The sequence below is a fragment of the Onychomys torridus genome, chromosome 2 (genome assembly GCF_903995425.1).
Source record: "Onychomys torridus chromosome 2, mOncTor1.1, whole genome shotgun sequence".
Lineage (NCBI taxonomy): Eukaryota > Metazoa > Chordata > Mammalia > Rodentia > Cricetidae > Onychomys > Onychomys torridus.
Genome location: NC_050444.1, coordinates 81,795,158 through 81,808,919, shown reverse-complemented (window position 1 = coordinate 81,808,919; position 13,762 = coordinate 81,795,158). Strand labels below are relative to the sequence as shown.

The window sequence follows — 13,762 nt, the reverse complement described above, 5'->3', positions numbered from 1 at the left end:
AAACAAAACAAACTCAAAACAAAGCCACTTTTGTTCTGTGGCTGAATGACCCTTTGGGTGTGGAAACTATGGGTCTAGTGGGCAGACTGTCCTTGAACCCCATGGCTCAGATTCAGATGAGTGACATTTGTGAGGTCCAGATGAGGCCCAAGCTTCTAGACGTCCTCAAAGGGTCACCTTGGGGACACCCCCTTCTTTCCAGGATCGGTGTTCAGCATAACCAAACTGTATGCACAAGCAGTGTCAAAAAGTGAGTCCCTACAGGAGGCACACTCCAAAGCCAAGGAAGGTCTCCAACACCAGCGTAGGGCCAGCCCTGCATTCGGGCCTTATACCCATAGCAGCCTCGGGTCTCTCAGCTCTCTGTCTTCTGTGCAGGTGTCTTGAGAGATGACTTTGTATTTGGATCACTTGAAATAGGGCAGGACAGATGCTCCGCTTTCACATGCCAGCACTAAGGGTTTGGGGGTGAGGTGGGGAATGGGGCTGAGGCCCGGCTGCTCCTCCTCCATGTGTGCATTCTTGATAGGAGGTAAAGCAATGGCAGAGTGGGAGTGCCCCCTTCCCTCTAACTGTGTGTCCCCTTCTCTTCAGGCTCTCAAGGGCTCCAAGAAGCTGGTGCTGTCTGTGTACTCAGCTGGGCGTATCCCCGGGGGCTATGTCACCAACCACATCTACACCTGGGTGGACCCCCAGGGTCGCAGCACATCCCCTCCCTCCAGCCTGCCCCAGCCCCATGGCAGCACCCTGAGACAGCAGGAGAATGACCGGAGGAGTGCCCTACACCTCCTGCAGAGTGGAGAGGAGAAAAAGGTGAGATCCGCCTAAATGGGCAAAGACAGTGGGACTTGGGGAGGCCTTGGGTTTCCAAGCTGCTTATGCACCCGGGAGCTCCCTCGAGGCTAGAAGGAAGGACCCAGGCTTTGTTACTTCTTTTGCATGCCTCAAGTTCATTCTCCCTGACCTCTGCTTGTGACCTATAAGGTGTGTATTGCCTTCTAGGATAAGCTGCTGCCACAGAGTAGTGCAGTACTGTGGCTTGATGTGAACCTGTCTACCACAGCAGAATGGAGGGGACCTTCTGGTCTGGTATACGGCTCTGCTCTAAGACTTGTTCAGGGATATAGATTCCCACCATCCACCAGCTCCTAAGTGTTGGGGCCTACCGAGGTTTCCTAGTGGCTTTGCCCAGCAGGACTACGTGAGGGGATGGATTGGACCATGGGCCTGGGTACCAGGTGTTTGGAAGGATCTACACTTGGCTGTATCTAGCATGGGGGAGGTCTTTTGCCCTTCCCCTTGGCATTGTTATAAAAAGCCCTTTTGAATAAAGTTCTGGGTTGGTGGGTATTGACCCAGGCCCTCCCAAGGCTATCCTGTGTTTCTGGCTTTCCTCTCGTCATCTAGGTATCTCTTTCTATCTAAATATTTCCCACTTCTCCCTGCTCAAGTATAACCTTGAGTCGTAAAAGTGGGGGCTGGTTCCCCCACACCTAAGGTGTGGTCCCTTCTGATAGTTGAATCTGGGCCACAGTAGGCCCCTGCTTTAGCACCCAGGACAGGGGAGGAGAGAGAGCTTGGGGTATGCCTTTACATGTGAACTTTATATACATTGGACTCTTCAGGGGTCCAGATCCAGGCATGGACTATCCACAGTCTGCATCACGATCCTGGAAGAGCCTTGGACAGTGGAGGTCTTGGGCTGTAAACAGCACAAACCAACGTGACTGACTCTGGAATTTGAGAATGTACTAGAAGAGTGTGAGTAACCCCAGAGTGGAGCTGAGAACTCAGGGTGCATCTGCAGAAGGGCTCCTACCACAATGATCCCACATCCGTCCTTTCCAGTCTTCTGTTTCATGGAGGGAGCATCTTTTGTGGCTGGCAGGATGCCTTGAACCTTGATTAATAGGACTGCCTGCCCTCTAGCTGGTGGGGAAAGGGGTTCTATAACCCAAAGGAGGCCAGGCATCAGTAAATGTCCCCTATAGAGCCTTTTTCCTCCTCCAGAGAGGGAGCTATTTCCTATGGGAAATGACTGAAATGGACCCCCTGAAGCCTTAACCTCTCTGGGTGCTGTTTGCACAGTTCTATTTGCATTGCGCACCATGGGTGCTTCTGGGATCACAAATAACAGTCACTCCTTCCTGACAGCCTCTGTCCAGGACCTTGATCCTTACAGACAGGAGGCCACATAGCTGGGGGTCTGGGACCAAGCTCCTTCCTCCACAGACTCTTTCTCAGCTCTCTTTTTCCTGTCGATAAGACCATAACATTTACTTAAAGTGGTTTGTGTTCTTTGCTCAAACATCAGTATGAAGGGCACAGGAAAATTACAGTGGATTGTGGGAAGGTGATGGAATCTGGGAGCCTAGCTGCTGTGCATAGGATGGTGGCCAGCAGGCAGGCCTTTATGCCTCCCTACCAGGGACACACCCACTTTTGGCCACCTTGAGGTGTTATCAGCCACCTGGGTGATGGTCAAGGCTAGCTTTGCAGCATTAGGCAGAGAATTCTCTTCGTTCTTTTCTGAAGCTGCCACCCTGGGCAGAACCTGAGCTCAGAGCTGAAACTGCTGTAATTTTGGCTGGCCCCAAACTCATGTGGCTGGATCATTGTACAGAGTACTTTCCTGAGCCCTTGGGACCACCTGGAGGGTATGTAGCACCAGAATCTGAGCCAGAGGGTGGAAGGTTAAAGGTAAGATCCCAGAAAGCAAGATAAAGAAAACCTATATCTTGGTCCCCTTTCTACAGTGGCAATGAAAGCACCACTGGAGTGGGTAGGGAAGGTTTCAAGGTCGTTTCATGAACACAGTAATCCCAATCCTAACGGCTGTCTCCACGACACCCACCTCTCCAAACCTAGCATGGAGACTAGGTTTCAGTGTGGATTTGAGGACGTGGACCTTCAGTGTGGGATGGAGGAGGAGCCGCCACACTTTGCTTTGCATTCACCTGTTGGTGGGCATCAGGGGCAGGTCCTTATTTTATCCACTGTGAGCACTGCCACCGTGATCACAGCATGCAGATACATCTTTGAGTGCCCACTCTCAGTTCGTTGGGCACTGCTGAATTGCATGGTTATACTGGGTCTAAATTTTTGTTTTGTTTTAAACAATGTCTCGTGTAATTCAGACTGGCCTCAAAGTTGCTATTTGGCCAAGGATGGCCTTGAACTCCTCATTCTCCTACTTTTACCTACTTTATTTATGTGCATGAGTATTTTGCCTACATGTATGTGTGTATGGGTACCACATGCATGCCTGATGCCTATGGAGGTCAGGAAAAGGTACTGGATCCCCTAGAATTGGAGTTATGGATGGCTGGGAGCCACCACCCTACTATCCCCCCACCCCCACCCCCACCCCACATTCTCTGCAAGTGCTCTCAACCAGCCCCTTTACCTTCTTCTTACTGCTGGGATTATAGGTGTGCACCACTACATCTGGCTTCTTCGTTTTTGTTTCTGTTTTGATGTTTTAAAAATGTTTTATTAGCTTATGTTAACTCAACGTGACAGTGCGGTTTCTCTATGTCATTTCCACGCATACATGCATACGATGTATTTATGGACCATAGTTACCTCCCTTACCCTCTCTTGTACCCCTCCCACTTTACTGGCCCCTTTCCTCTTCCCAGCTAGCCCCAACCGTGCATGCCCCTGTGGAGGCTGCAGGTCCCATCAGGATGCTTGCCTCCCTCCATCAGTGTCTCTCACTGAATCCGGAGCTCACTGTTTCAGCTCAGTGTGAGTGTGAGGCTAACTGGCCAGCAGGCTCCCTGGATCCTTCTGTCCCCTGCCACTCCCTAGCTCTGGAGTTGCAGGCACACAAGCCACCACACCCAGCTTTTCACACGGGGGCTGGGTGCCAACACAGCAAACACTTTATCCACTAAACCATCCCCCAGCCCCTGGTTGTGGTTATAAGGGTGGGTTGTCATGTAGTCCAGGCTGTCTGTGGCTTTCACCTCTTACTATTGGGGTTGCCAGTATGTGCCACCTACCTGGCTTCTTTCTTTCTTCTTCTTCTTTTTTTTCTTTTTTTTTTTTAAGGAACTGCTGTGCCATTTTCCACAGCAGCTGTGCTGTTTTCTTCCATCCACAGCACACTAGGACCTGGTGTCTCTTCTCTGTCTGTGAGCCATCAGTCACCCTAACACAGGTCGGCCTTTCCCTCATCTGTCTTCACCATGGACCTTTATGTGACACCTTAGCAGATTGATGACAGGGCTGGAGGTCACAGCTGGGACACAGCAGAGTGTAAGCAAGGCCAGCCTGCCCCTTCCCAAGCCTTCCATTCTAGCCGGCACCCTGTTCCACCACCCCAGAGTGAGGTGGCACTTTTAGGATGCCTCTGAAGAACCTGGGTGCAGAGAAGACCTTGTCCCGACACTTTGCCTGAGGTGCGTAAAGGATAGGGAAGGGTGCCTGCCTCGCTGCTGAGAGCGATTGAGGCATGATTCCCAGAAGAAACAGTATGGGGCTGGCCCTGGGAAGGAGCTGCAGGCAGAGGGGACAGGTGATGGTGGCACAGACATTTGAAAGGATAAGACAGGTCCTAAGTGGTGTCATTTGGTTGTGCAGCCATGTATTGAGATCCAGGCTGGGAGCGCTGGTGCGTGAGGGTGCTTTCATGCAGGACACAGACCATAGGGGAGATGAAAAGAATGGATTCCAAGTTTGCAGAGACCCTTGGCCAGGTCCTGGGAGTGAAAAAGATCACACTCTTTTAAACGAAGGGAAGAAACTGGCCAAGGGCAAGCCGGGAGAGTCTCGGAGCCAGTGAGGACGTGGCTGGTTGTAGCCAAGGTGAGCCGGAAACCAACTTGGAGGTAGGTCCCTGTCTCATCAGGGTTTGCACACCCTGCTCTCTCCGTGCGTGTCTCCAGGGTGAGAGAGTTCCTGCACTGAACACACCTGCATCTTGGAAGCAGCTGGCTGTGAAAATGGTGTGCGTTGCCCTGACCTGGGATGTTGGCTGGACAGGAAGAAGGCAGAGCCGGGAGGCAGCTGGATGGAAGGGAGAGCGAGCGTTGCTGGGCCCCTTTGGAGTAGAAAGAATGAGCAGGAGGCTTCCAGACCCATTTCTAGGGTGTGTGTCCCTCCACTGGGGAGCGGGCTGCACTGGGGACTCTCTGTTCCTGTGTCCTGTGTGTCAAAGTGAGATGTTCTAGCCTTGGCACATGTGTAGCAGCCCCAATGCTGCAAGAATTCTGCACTTACTGGCGTACACGTGTCATAGCGCTGTCTCCGTTTTTATTTGAGGGAGGTCACTCTTCTCCTGATGGACACCAGCCTGCTGCTTGGCTGTTTACCCCAGCTACAGCTTCAGGATTTCTGTGGGGAGTTGTGGAATCATTTGGCTCAAAGGCCAGAGCTATTCAGTTCTTGCAGACAGGGTCATTAGTATTGATGAGAGCATTGAGGCATGCAGGGGCAGAGTGCATTGCTCCAGGACGCACTGCTGGTGAGCGGCTGAGGCAGGCCTCCCTTGCATTTTCAGACTGGTCTCTAACTATTCAGTATCCCCTGACCCTGGCCCTTAGAGCTGGCCTCCACACAGCCATAGATACTGGGCTGCACTGCTCATGACATTGAGTATCTTGGTCAGCATCTGTGACACCCCACTGTAGTTTCTCACACTGCAACTTCCCTCTGGGATGAGCAGTGAGAGCCTGCAGCAGCTCAAGGCTCTTCGCAGACAGAAAAGCAGGACCGGCCGGCCTCAGCAGCACCAGGTGGAAGCTTGCTTCTAGAAGTTTCTATCACTGACTTGGAACAAGCTATTTAAACTTGAGTGGACCACCTAAGTGCCTTTGTACATGACCTGGGGACCTTCCCACCAGCCTGCATGAAGAATAACTGCACATAAGCTCAGAGTGCAGTGCGGGGGATGTGGCAATTCATTTTAATAACAGCATCAGCTTTCAAAGGCCAAGGAGGAATGAGGTGCCTTTCATATCCTTCTCTCCAGAATACTGATCAAATACCTCTGAGGGGCCCCAAACCACCCTGGGTATTGGGGCCCCCTCTGTGAAGAACAAAGATGGCCACTAGCCAGGAGGGTGACCCGCCAGGATGTGGGACTGCCACAGAGGTATTGGAACAAATGGCATGTGGCATATTATTCAGGGGTGGGTTACCCCAAGAAGGACTCGGGATACAGTGGGATGACTTTAGAGGGGGCAGAGAAGGCCCCATTCAAAGGTCATAGGTGTGTGTTGCCATCCTGTGGGTAGAAGGTTCCTGAGAGACCTTTTTGAAGTTAAAAGGGATGGAGGCAAAAACCATTAACAGCCTGCAGAGCTGGAAGATTCTGATTTAAGAAGAGAGCTTAGAGAAGAGGGGGACCGGATGTACATCAGATGCCACGCGTCAGCTCAGGCTGCTGCTGGGGCAGAGGGGGATGGAGGATCTTAGAGTCCTACTCCTCACCACAGCTCTGAAGGATGGAAAGTGTTAGGAATCCCTTGGGCTGCAGATAACAGACACTCCGTCCAGGTCACAGGAACTTTAAACATGGAGCGTTCTTATTGCTGAACTCAGTGTTGCTGGCCAGGTAGCCAGCCACTCAGCAGCTTAGCCTGGAGGTGAGCATCCCTTCTCTCGCTGCTGGCGTTACTTCAGGCTCATTGCTTCGTGTCTGCGACCGTGCTCCTACCACCGTAGTGTCTCACAGCTGGGTCCCGAGGAAGCTCTCTCTGTCTCTGCTTCACCATTTTTAGTGAATGGTTTTTCTGAGAATCGCTACCAGATAGCCACTCCCATGCCTCTTAGCTAAAACTGACTCAGGGCCACCTAGGTACCCTGGCAGGGGAAGCAAAGAGCTTTGGAGCTGCCAGAGGGAAGGATGCTGACTTTGGGGAAAGTCCCCTTTGTTCTCTGGACAGACTCGGGACTCAACCCAAGACATGACGGGATGGCCGCCGGCTGGGCCGCCAGCAGCACATGCCCCATGCAGTTGACATGATTCTCATCTTGCCTATGGGGGAGCAGGAAGACAGAGACGTGACGAGGCTTGCCCCCGGGTACCCAGTAGTGGAGAACAAGGCCCCTGACTGAACTCAGGCCTGTGTGGATCATGGCCCCATCACTTTGCCACCTAGTGAGGACTGAGCCTGTTTCCTTCTCTAGAAAGTGAGACTGGTGACCGAAACATTGGAGTGACATTAATGGAGGGACTGTATAGCAACCTGAGCACCACCTCCACGGCGACGAGGGCCGAGTCTAGTGACTCTGGTGGTGATTTGTTCCTATTCTAGTAAACACATCACAGCAGTGGTGTTCTCTCTGCTTGGCAAGAACACTGTCATTTTCTCCCCATAAATGAATTCTGCTCACGTCAAACACTGGTTGGATTTCCAGCGGGTGATGGAAGCAAATCACCCCGTGGTTGATAGAGGTTTATTATACTTCTGTGATCCAAATTTCATTCTGTTCTGATGTGAAGGATTTGTTGGGGGGGGGTGTCAAGGAGATGAGGGGTGCTCTGTTTTCACCTCTGGGATTCAGGGAGGCTGCCTCAGGCACTCGTTGCTGTCCGAGTGTCCTGGGCTCGGGTGCAGTCTCACCAGTGGTTCTGCTTCCCGCCCGTGGAATCTTCAGATCCTTGTGTCCTGGAACTGGAAGGGCCTGCAGGGGCCCAGGGAGCAGTCTTGAGGCTGAAGCTACCTGCTGGCCCCAGGCAGCCTCACCCTTACCGCTGTCTGAAGCCCATCTCTGGATTTCGTCCCATCTGGTGGGGGTCTCCAGAACTTGACCTGGCTTCTTTTTCTCCATCCACTCTAAACACTAGCTTGAGCCTGTCACCCCCTCTGGCCTCTTGTGCTGGCCCAGCCTTCTGCTCATCCCCACCACACTCCAGCCACATGGAGTCCTTTATGACCCAGTGGCTAGACTGTATCGTGGAATGGTCACGTTCCTCCCTTCCTGCAGTTCACAAGGCTCTCGGGTGTGTTTCTCAGAGCTTTGCTCCCAAGCTTCGATACCATCAAGCCCAGGGTCTGTGGAAAGCTGATAAGAGGGTGCCAGGGAAGCAGCATACTGCCTGACTCTAAGGACACAGATAGGTTTTTTGGGTTTGGTTTTGGTTTTGGTTTGGTTTGGTTTTTTTCTAGTCCCTCACGGAACTTACAAGCCTGGTGCAGCAGATAGACTTTGCAGAGGTGACTCAGGGAAGGGTCTTCAAATAGGGAATTGTCCTGGGTTATCTGGGCAGCCCAATGCCCCCAGTGTCCCCAGAGGAGGGATAGGAGGGTATGAGTCAGAGGAAAGACAGTGTCATGTTGGAAGTAGGGAGCCCCTGGGAAGATTCTAATGTCTGAGCTGAGAGAAGCCCCTCCAGCTGGCGCAGCCCTGGAGCCTCCAGAAGGGAGTCTGTCTCCTCCCCAGTCCACACTCTTCAGGGATGCTTTGGTCCTAAGCTGCTGACAGTTTGTTCCACAGTGATTCGGTGCCCAGACACCAGTGGTGGTGAGAAGACACAGGCCTGGCAGGGAGGAGGGGGTTGCATGGCTGTCCCGGCAGGGGCTTCTCTGATCCCCAAATGACTGCAGTTCTGAGGAAGGTTTTGAGTAGGACAGTTCCCAGGAAGGGATTCCTGGTGAAGCCTCACTGATGAACACCCCAGCCTTCATCCCAGGGGATCTCCTCCACCTTCGGGGGTGGGGGCTGCTCATATAATCCACATCCCCTTTTCTGTTTTCTTATTACCCTATGCTGTCAGGGGTGTCTCCAGGGACCCTGCCACACTATTCCCTGGCTATGCCTGGCCTGGACCTTGTGGCAGACACAGGGTTCTCTGGATCATGTCTGGATGGAAGGACTGGATGAGATCATATCCACCAGTCTGTCTAGGATGTGAGACGGCCATCGGTCATTATCTCGTAAGAATTGATCCTGCTTCTGGAAGCTTAGCCAGTGGCTTGCCTTCTGGTGCTTTCCTGCAGATAGCACCAGCCAGTGTTGTCTGAGTACAGCTCTACCCATCCCACGTCTAGGCAAAGAAACTGAGACACAGGGGATGAAAGTCACCACGCAGGGCCACACACCCACTGAGTGTTATCGACGGCAGTAGTCTGGCTCTGGAGCCAGCATATGTCACCTCCCAAATACGCAAGCCTGTATGTGATGAGGAACCAGGGTGGGCATCAGACCAAAGTTAACTGAAGTCCTTATAAGCCTCAGAGGGGTCCTGTATCAAGGTAGGGGGCAGACCCTAAAGTCTGGGCCGCAGCTCCTGGGTCTGATCTGGGAGTCTGCAGAGGCATGGGTTCAGGAGAACGTGTCTTTTTCTGATCCTCCCTGACTCATGGCCTGGTGCATTCCATCCTAGCTTGAGGAAGGCTATCATGAGTGGCCACAACACTCACAGAGTCACAGCTGAGTTCTTCCCCACCCTTCTGTGCTGCTCAGGGGTAAAGGAACAGAGCAGGGGAGAGGGCCAAGACCCAGACCAGGGCCGCACCTAGACCCGACTGGCCACAGCCAGGTACACTTGCCTGGTGTCAGCAGGGTTTTGTTTTGTTTTGTTTCCTACAGGAGCTTTACCATATGCAAAGTGGAACCAACCCAGCATCAGATCACATTTATTGAACATGTCCTGTGACATTTACTAAAGCTTCCTGTGGCAGCGTGCTTGGGTCGATATAAAGCAGGCAGACGCCAGCTTTGTCCTCAAGTTCAGATAATGGGGCCGAGACACAGTGAGGTTAAGTGACCTCCCTTCTCTGTCTTCCTTGGGACCTCTGCCCAGGTGGATGCTGAATTAAATGAGGAAATGGAGTGGAGGAAAAGGCCCTTCCTGTAACAGTAACTGTTAGCTGAGTGACCTTGGAAAATAAGACAGCTCATTGTTGGGGCTGGAGAGATGGCTCAGTGGTTAAGAGCACTGGCTACTCTTCCAGAGGACCTGGGTTCAATTCCCAGCACCCACATGAAAGCTCATAACTGTCTGTAACTCCAGTTCTAGGGGACTCGACACCCTCATACAGACATACATGTAGGCAAGACACCGATGTACATAAAATAAAAACAAATCATTGAAACAAAAAAGACAGCTAGTAGTGACATTTGCCCTCCATGATGCCTGAAGGTCATGTCCCCCACTTTACACCATAGGTGTTCACCCTGTCATTTCTTGAGTCCCTTACATTTTCATGAGTCTTCTTTGGGGGGGGGGGGTGTTTTATCTCTCTGGGCTAGGTTTGAGCTATCCGAGCCTCTCCTCTTTTTCCCATAAATCCTTGCATGCCTGAGGTATGTGTTGCCCTATGCACCTCTTCCCCTAAGGGTCCCCTGTGGCTCACCTCCAAGGCTTGTGTTCCTACTGTCTAGCATGGACAGTCCAGCCCATGTGTTCAGCCTCTCAGCTCCTCAAAGACTTTCTCCAGAAAGCCCCCACCCTCTTGGTCCCTGTCTGCGCCTAAGTTTCTCTGTAGCCATGTGGCTCACAAGTCCCTCCTTGTGCCCTGGTCCTGCTGAAATTTGAAGGTCTCTGACCCATTCCACCTCACTGTGATCCCTTCCTGAGCAGGGTAGTGCTTAGGCATCTCCACAGCCCCCACATCAGCATGGGGACGTACTGGGTTGGTGTGCCCTGAGTGTGCAGGAAGGTGTGGAATGTAGCCTAGTAGAACAGTGGTATCAGAGACTCTGGAGAGGTGGGAGGCTCCCTGGGGAGCTGGAGTCCCTCTGTGTTCAAATGGTAGTGGCACTAAGCTGAAATCAAGCCTTGGTCCTATGGAGGAAAGATGAGGAAGTATGTGGGCTGAGCGCTGGAACAAGAAGTCACCTTTGGCTGAGGCATAGGTGGATGCTCATGGCAGCCCCAAGATGTGCTGATAATGTACACCAACCTCATGTGCAAATGCACTTGGGGATGTTAATGCTAAAGGGCCTTTGGGGGTAGTGCCTTGCATTGCCTGTGTTTGTGTAGTGAGCAGAGGGGCAGGGCAGGGCAGGGCTGAGGCAGGCCCTGGGGCCTGGCCTTGCTCTTCTTTGTTGGTTAGGATCCTGTGCTTTTCAGGGCTTAGGAGGAGTTTTGTGATGTGCTGCCCTTCCCATCTCAGAGCTTGGTTCCCTCCAGGTTAATGCACCTACCTCTCTTCTTCCTATAGGTAAACCTGGTGCTGGGGGATGGCCGGTCCCTGGGCCTCACAATCCGAGGTGGAGCTGAGTATGGCCTTGGCATTTACATCACTGGTGTGGACCCAGGCTCCGAAGCAGAAAGCAGTGGGCTCAAGGTGAGGGGACAATGGGCCATGGGCTGCATGTGTGGGGATGTGGGTGGGAAAGATCTTGTAGCTGATTTACTTCAGCAAAGCAGGTGGTTGGTCCAGATGAGGACAGGATCAGCTGGGAAGCCTCTGCTGACTACTGGGTCTCTAATGTGCAATTCTGAGCAGCAGCAGGGTGGCCTCCTACACTGCACTAGGCAGTGGGCCAGCCCAGCTCTTTTGAGACTGCTGTTTTGCAAACATGGCTGATAGCCATGATGGCCTTGACCCCAGGGCTTGTATGACACATGCAGAGAGCAGAAGAGAGGAAGCTAGCTATGAGGTAGGCTGTGGTTATAGGAGGCAGCTTCAGGGCTAGTATCCAATCCAGACCAGCAGTTACCAAAACTGCATGATTAATTAGCTCATGTTCTCAGCAGAGCTGTGTGCCCAGTACTTCACATGCATCATTTCATGCTTCCTGGTGGAGTGAGGTGAGTGTCCCCAGGTTCTTCCAGATATAAAGTGGTCCCCACCAACTGATCTAAGATGGGGCTCGAAACAAAGCTTGTGCCCAGTGAGTCTTGACTAAATCCCAAAGCCCAGGGTATAATCTGCAGTGATGAACACCTTACTAGGGATAACCAGAGCCAGAGACTCTGCATGCAAGGACGCTGGCCCAGGACCCAGATCACTGTGATACATGACAGCATGTGTTTGAGCAGTCATAGATGCTGGGTCCATAGTGATGCAGAGTGCTGATGGTGAGCACAGGTGGCATTTGAGCCAGGCCTTTGGGACAAGAGAGGGAGATGACAAAACAAGCTGGGAAGAAATGGGATGCAGTGCTGAGCGATTTTATAGATTGGCCACAGGTCACTAAATGAATACCAGCCCAAGCTCAGTCAGAGGGAGAGGTGTCTGCAACAGAGGGTCTGGTGTGTACATGTGAGTGTGTGCATGTGAGTGTGTGCATGAATGTATCTTGGGATCCACTAGGCCCCGAATCCCAGCATGGCAAACAGACTGTCATAGGGGCAATGAGGCAAAAGTAAGCTTTTGGGAAATACAGGCATTTGGAAAGTGCTCTGGGCTCCATGGGGGAAAGACAGTGCCATGTCCCACTCCACGCCATTCCTTCATGGCTGTGTTACCTTGCAGCCTCCTCCACCTGCCTGACCCTTCCTGTCCCTGCTAAGGAACACACTTGCCTCAGGGATGTTGAAAAGATGAAAAAGAAACAAACTAACAACATCATTAGTTATTGTAGTAAATATGGGTCTAGACTGTGTGTCTCCCTAAAATTCTCATATCCAAATCCTCATCCTTCAGTGTTGGGGTCAGGGGTTGGGGCCCTTGGAAAGTGACTAGGTCATGTGGGTGGAACCCTCATCTATGGTATCAGTGACCTAGCAAGGGGATCCTCACCAGGCACAGAATCCACTGGCATTTTAATGTTGAGCTGCCCAGACTCCAGAACTGTCAGCAATAATCTGTTCATAAGCTATAATGTGGTAATATATTATATACCCCAATAAAACTTATCTGGGGATCAGAGGACAGAGCCAGCCACTAGATTAGACATAGAGGCCAGACAATGATGGCACACACCCTTAATCCTATCTGTCTGGATCTCTGTGTCAGAGATCTGTCTGGATCTCTGTGAGTTCAAGGCCACACTGGGAACAGAGCCAGGCTTGGTGGCACACATCTTTAATTCCAACACTTGCGATCCCATGCCTTTGCTTGGGAAGCACACACGCCTTTAATCCCAGGAGGTGATATCAGGGCAGAGAAAGGTGTATAAGGTATGAGGAAACAGGATCAGCTGAGGAGTTGGCGAGGTGAGGTTGGCTGTGGCTTGCTCTGCTTCTCTGATCTTTCAGCTTTCACCCCAGTGTCTGGCTTTGGGGTTTTTTGTTTGTTTGTTTGTTTCTTTCTTTCTTTTTTTTTTTTTTTTTTTATTAATAAGACCATTTAGCAACTCATGTTACATCTTCCTGTCTGTGTGGCTGTGTTGCAGCACCCATCAACATTACATTATAGAGAGGGGATCACAAGGCTCCACTCCAGCCCTAGGCAGCTAATGTTTGCTGGGGGAAGGAGAGACATTTTCTTCAGTGATGCGACTACTGTCTAATTGCACATGTAAATAAATCCCTACTCCTGAACCTGTAAGTGTAATGAACCTCATTGGGTCACACACACACACACACACACACACACACACACACACACACACACTCAGTGCACATGGTGGTGGGGGGGCACAGACACTGTCTCTGACCTTTAGGAGTTATATTCTATTGGGAAGATGGGCACCACAGATACTCTGTTCATTTAGTTAGAAAAAAGCAAAGAGACACATGTTGTAAAACTCTCTCGTTGCCTGAGTTTGTCAGGTGGTTTCGGGCACTTGGGTAATTTGCCTGCAAACTGCCGACCTTCAGTTAAGCCCAATGCTGTCCTCAGCAGTGAGGCGCTCAATGGTGGCTACCACTTCCTTTCCCTCACAGGCCCCTTGCCTGTGCTGACACCTGCCC

General features: G+C 51.7%; 1 protein-coding gene across 6 annotated transcripts in view; it reads left to right on the top strand.

The window, feature by feature from the left end:
* The window catches only part of Whrn (whirlin), an 87,385-nt gene that overhangs the window by 24,195 nt on the left and 49,428 nt on the right, over positions 1-13,762 (top strand). For 5 of the 6 annotated variants that reach the window (XM_036177941.1, XM_036177940.1, XM_036177939.1 and 2 more), the window contains exons 2-3: positions 595-813; positions 11,121-11,246. In XM_036177941.1, coding sequence (XP_036033834.1) covers positions 595-813; positions 11,121-11,246 — 345 coding nt within the window. Of the gene's footprint in view, positions 1-594; positions 814-11,120; positions 11,247-11,659; positions 11,714-13,762 lie in introns of all 6 variants that reach the window. The other variant, XM_036177938.1, reaches the window with a different exon arrangement.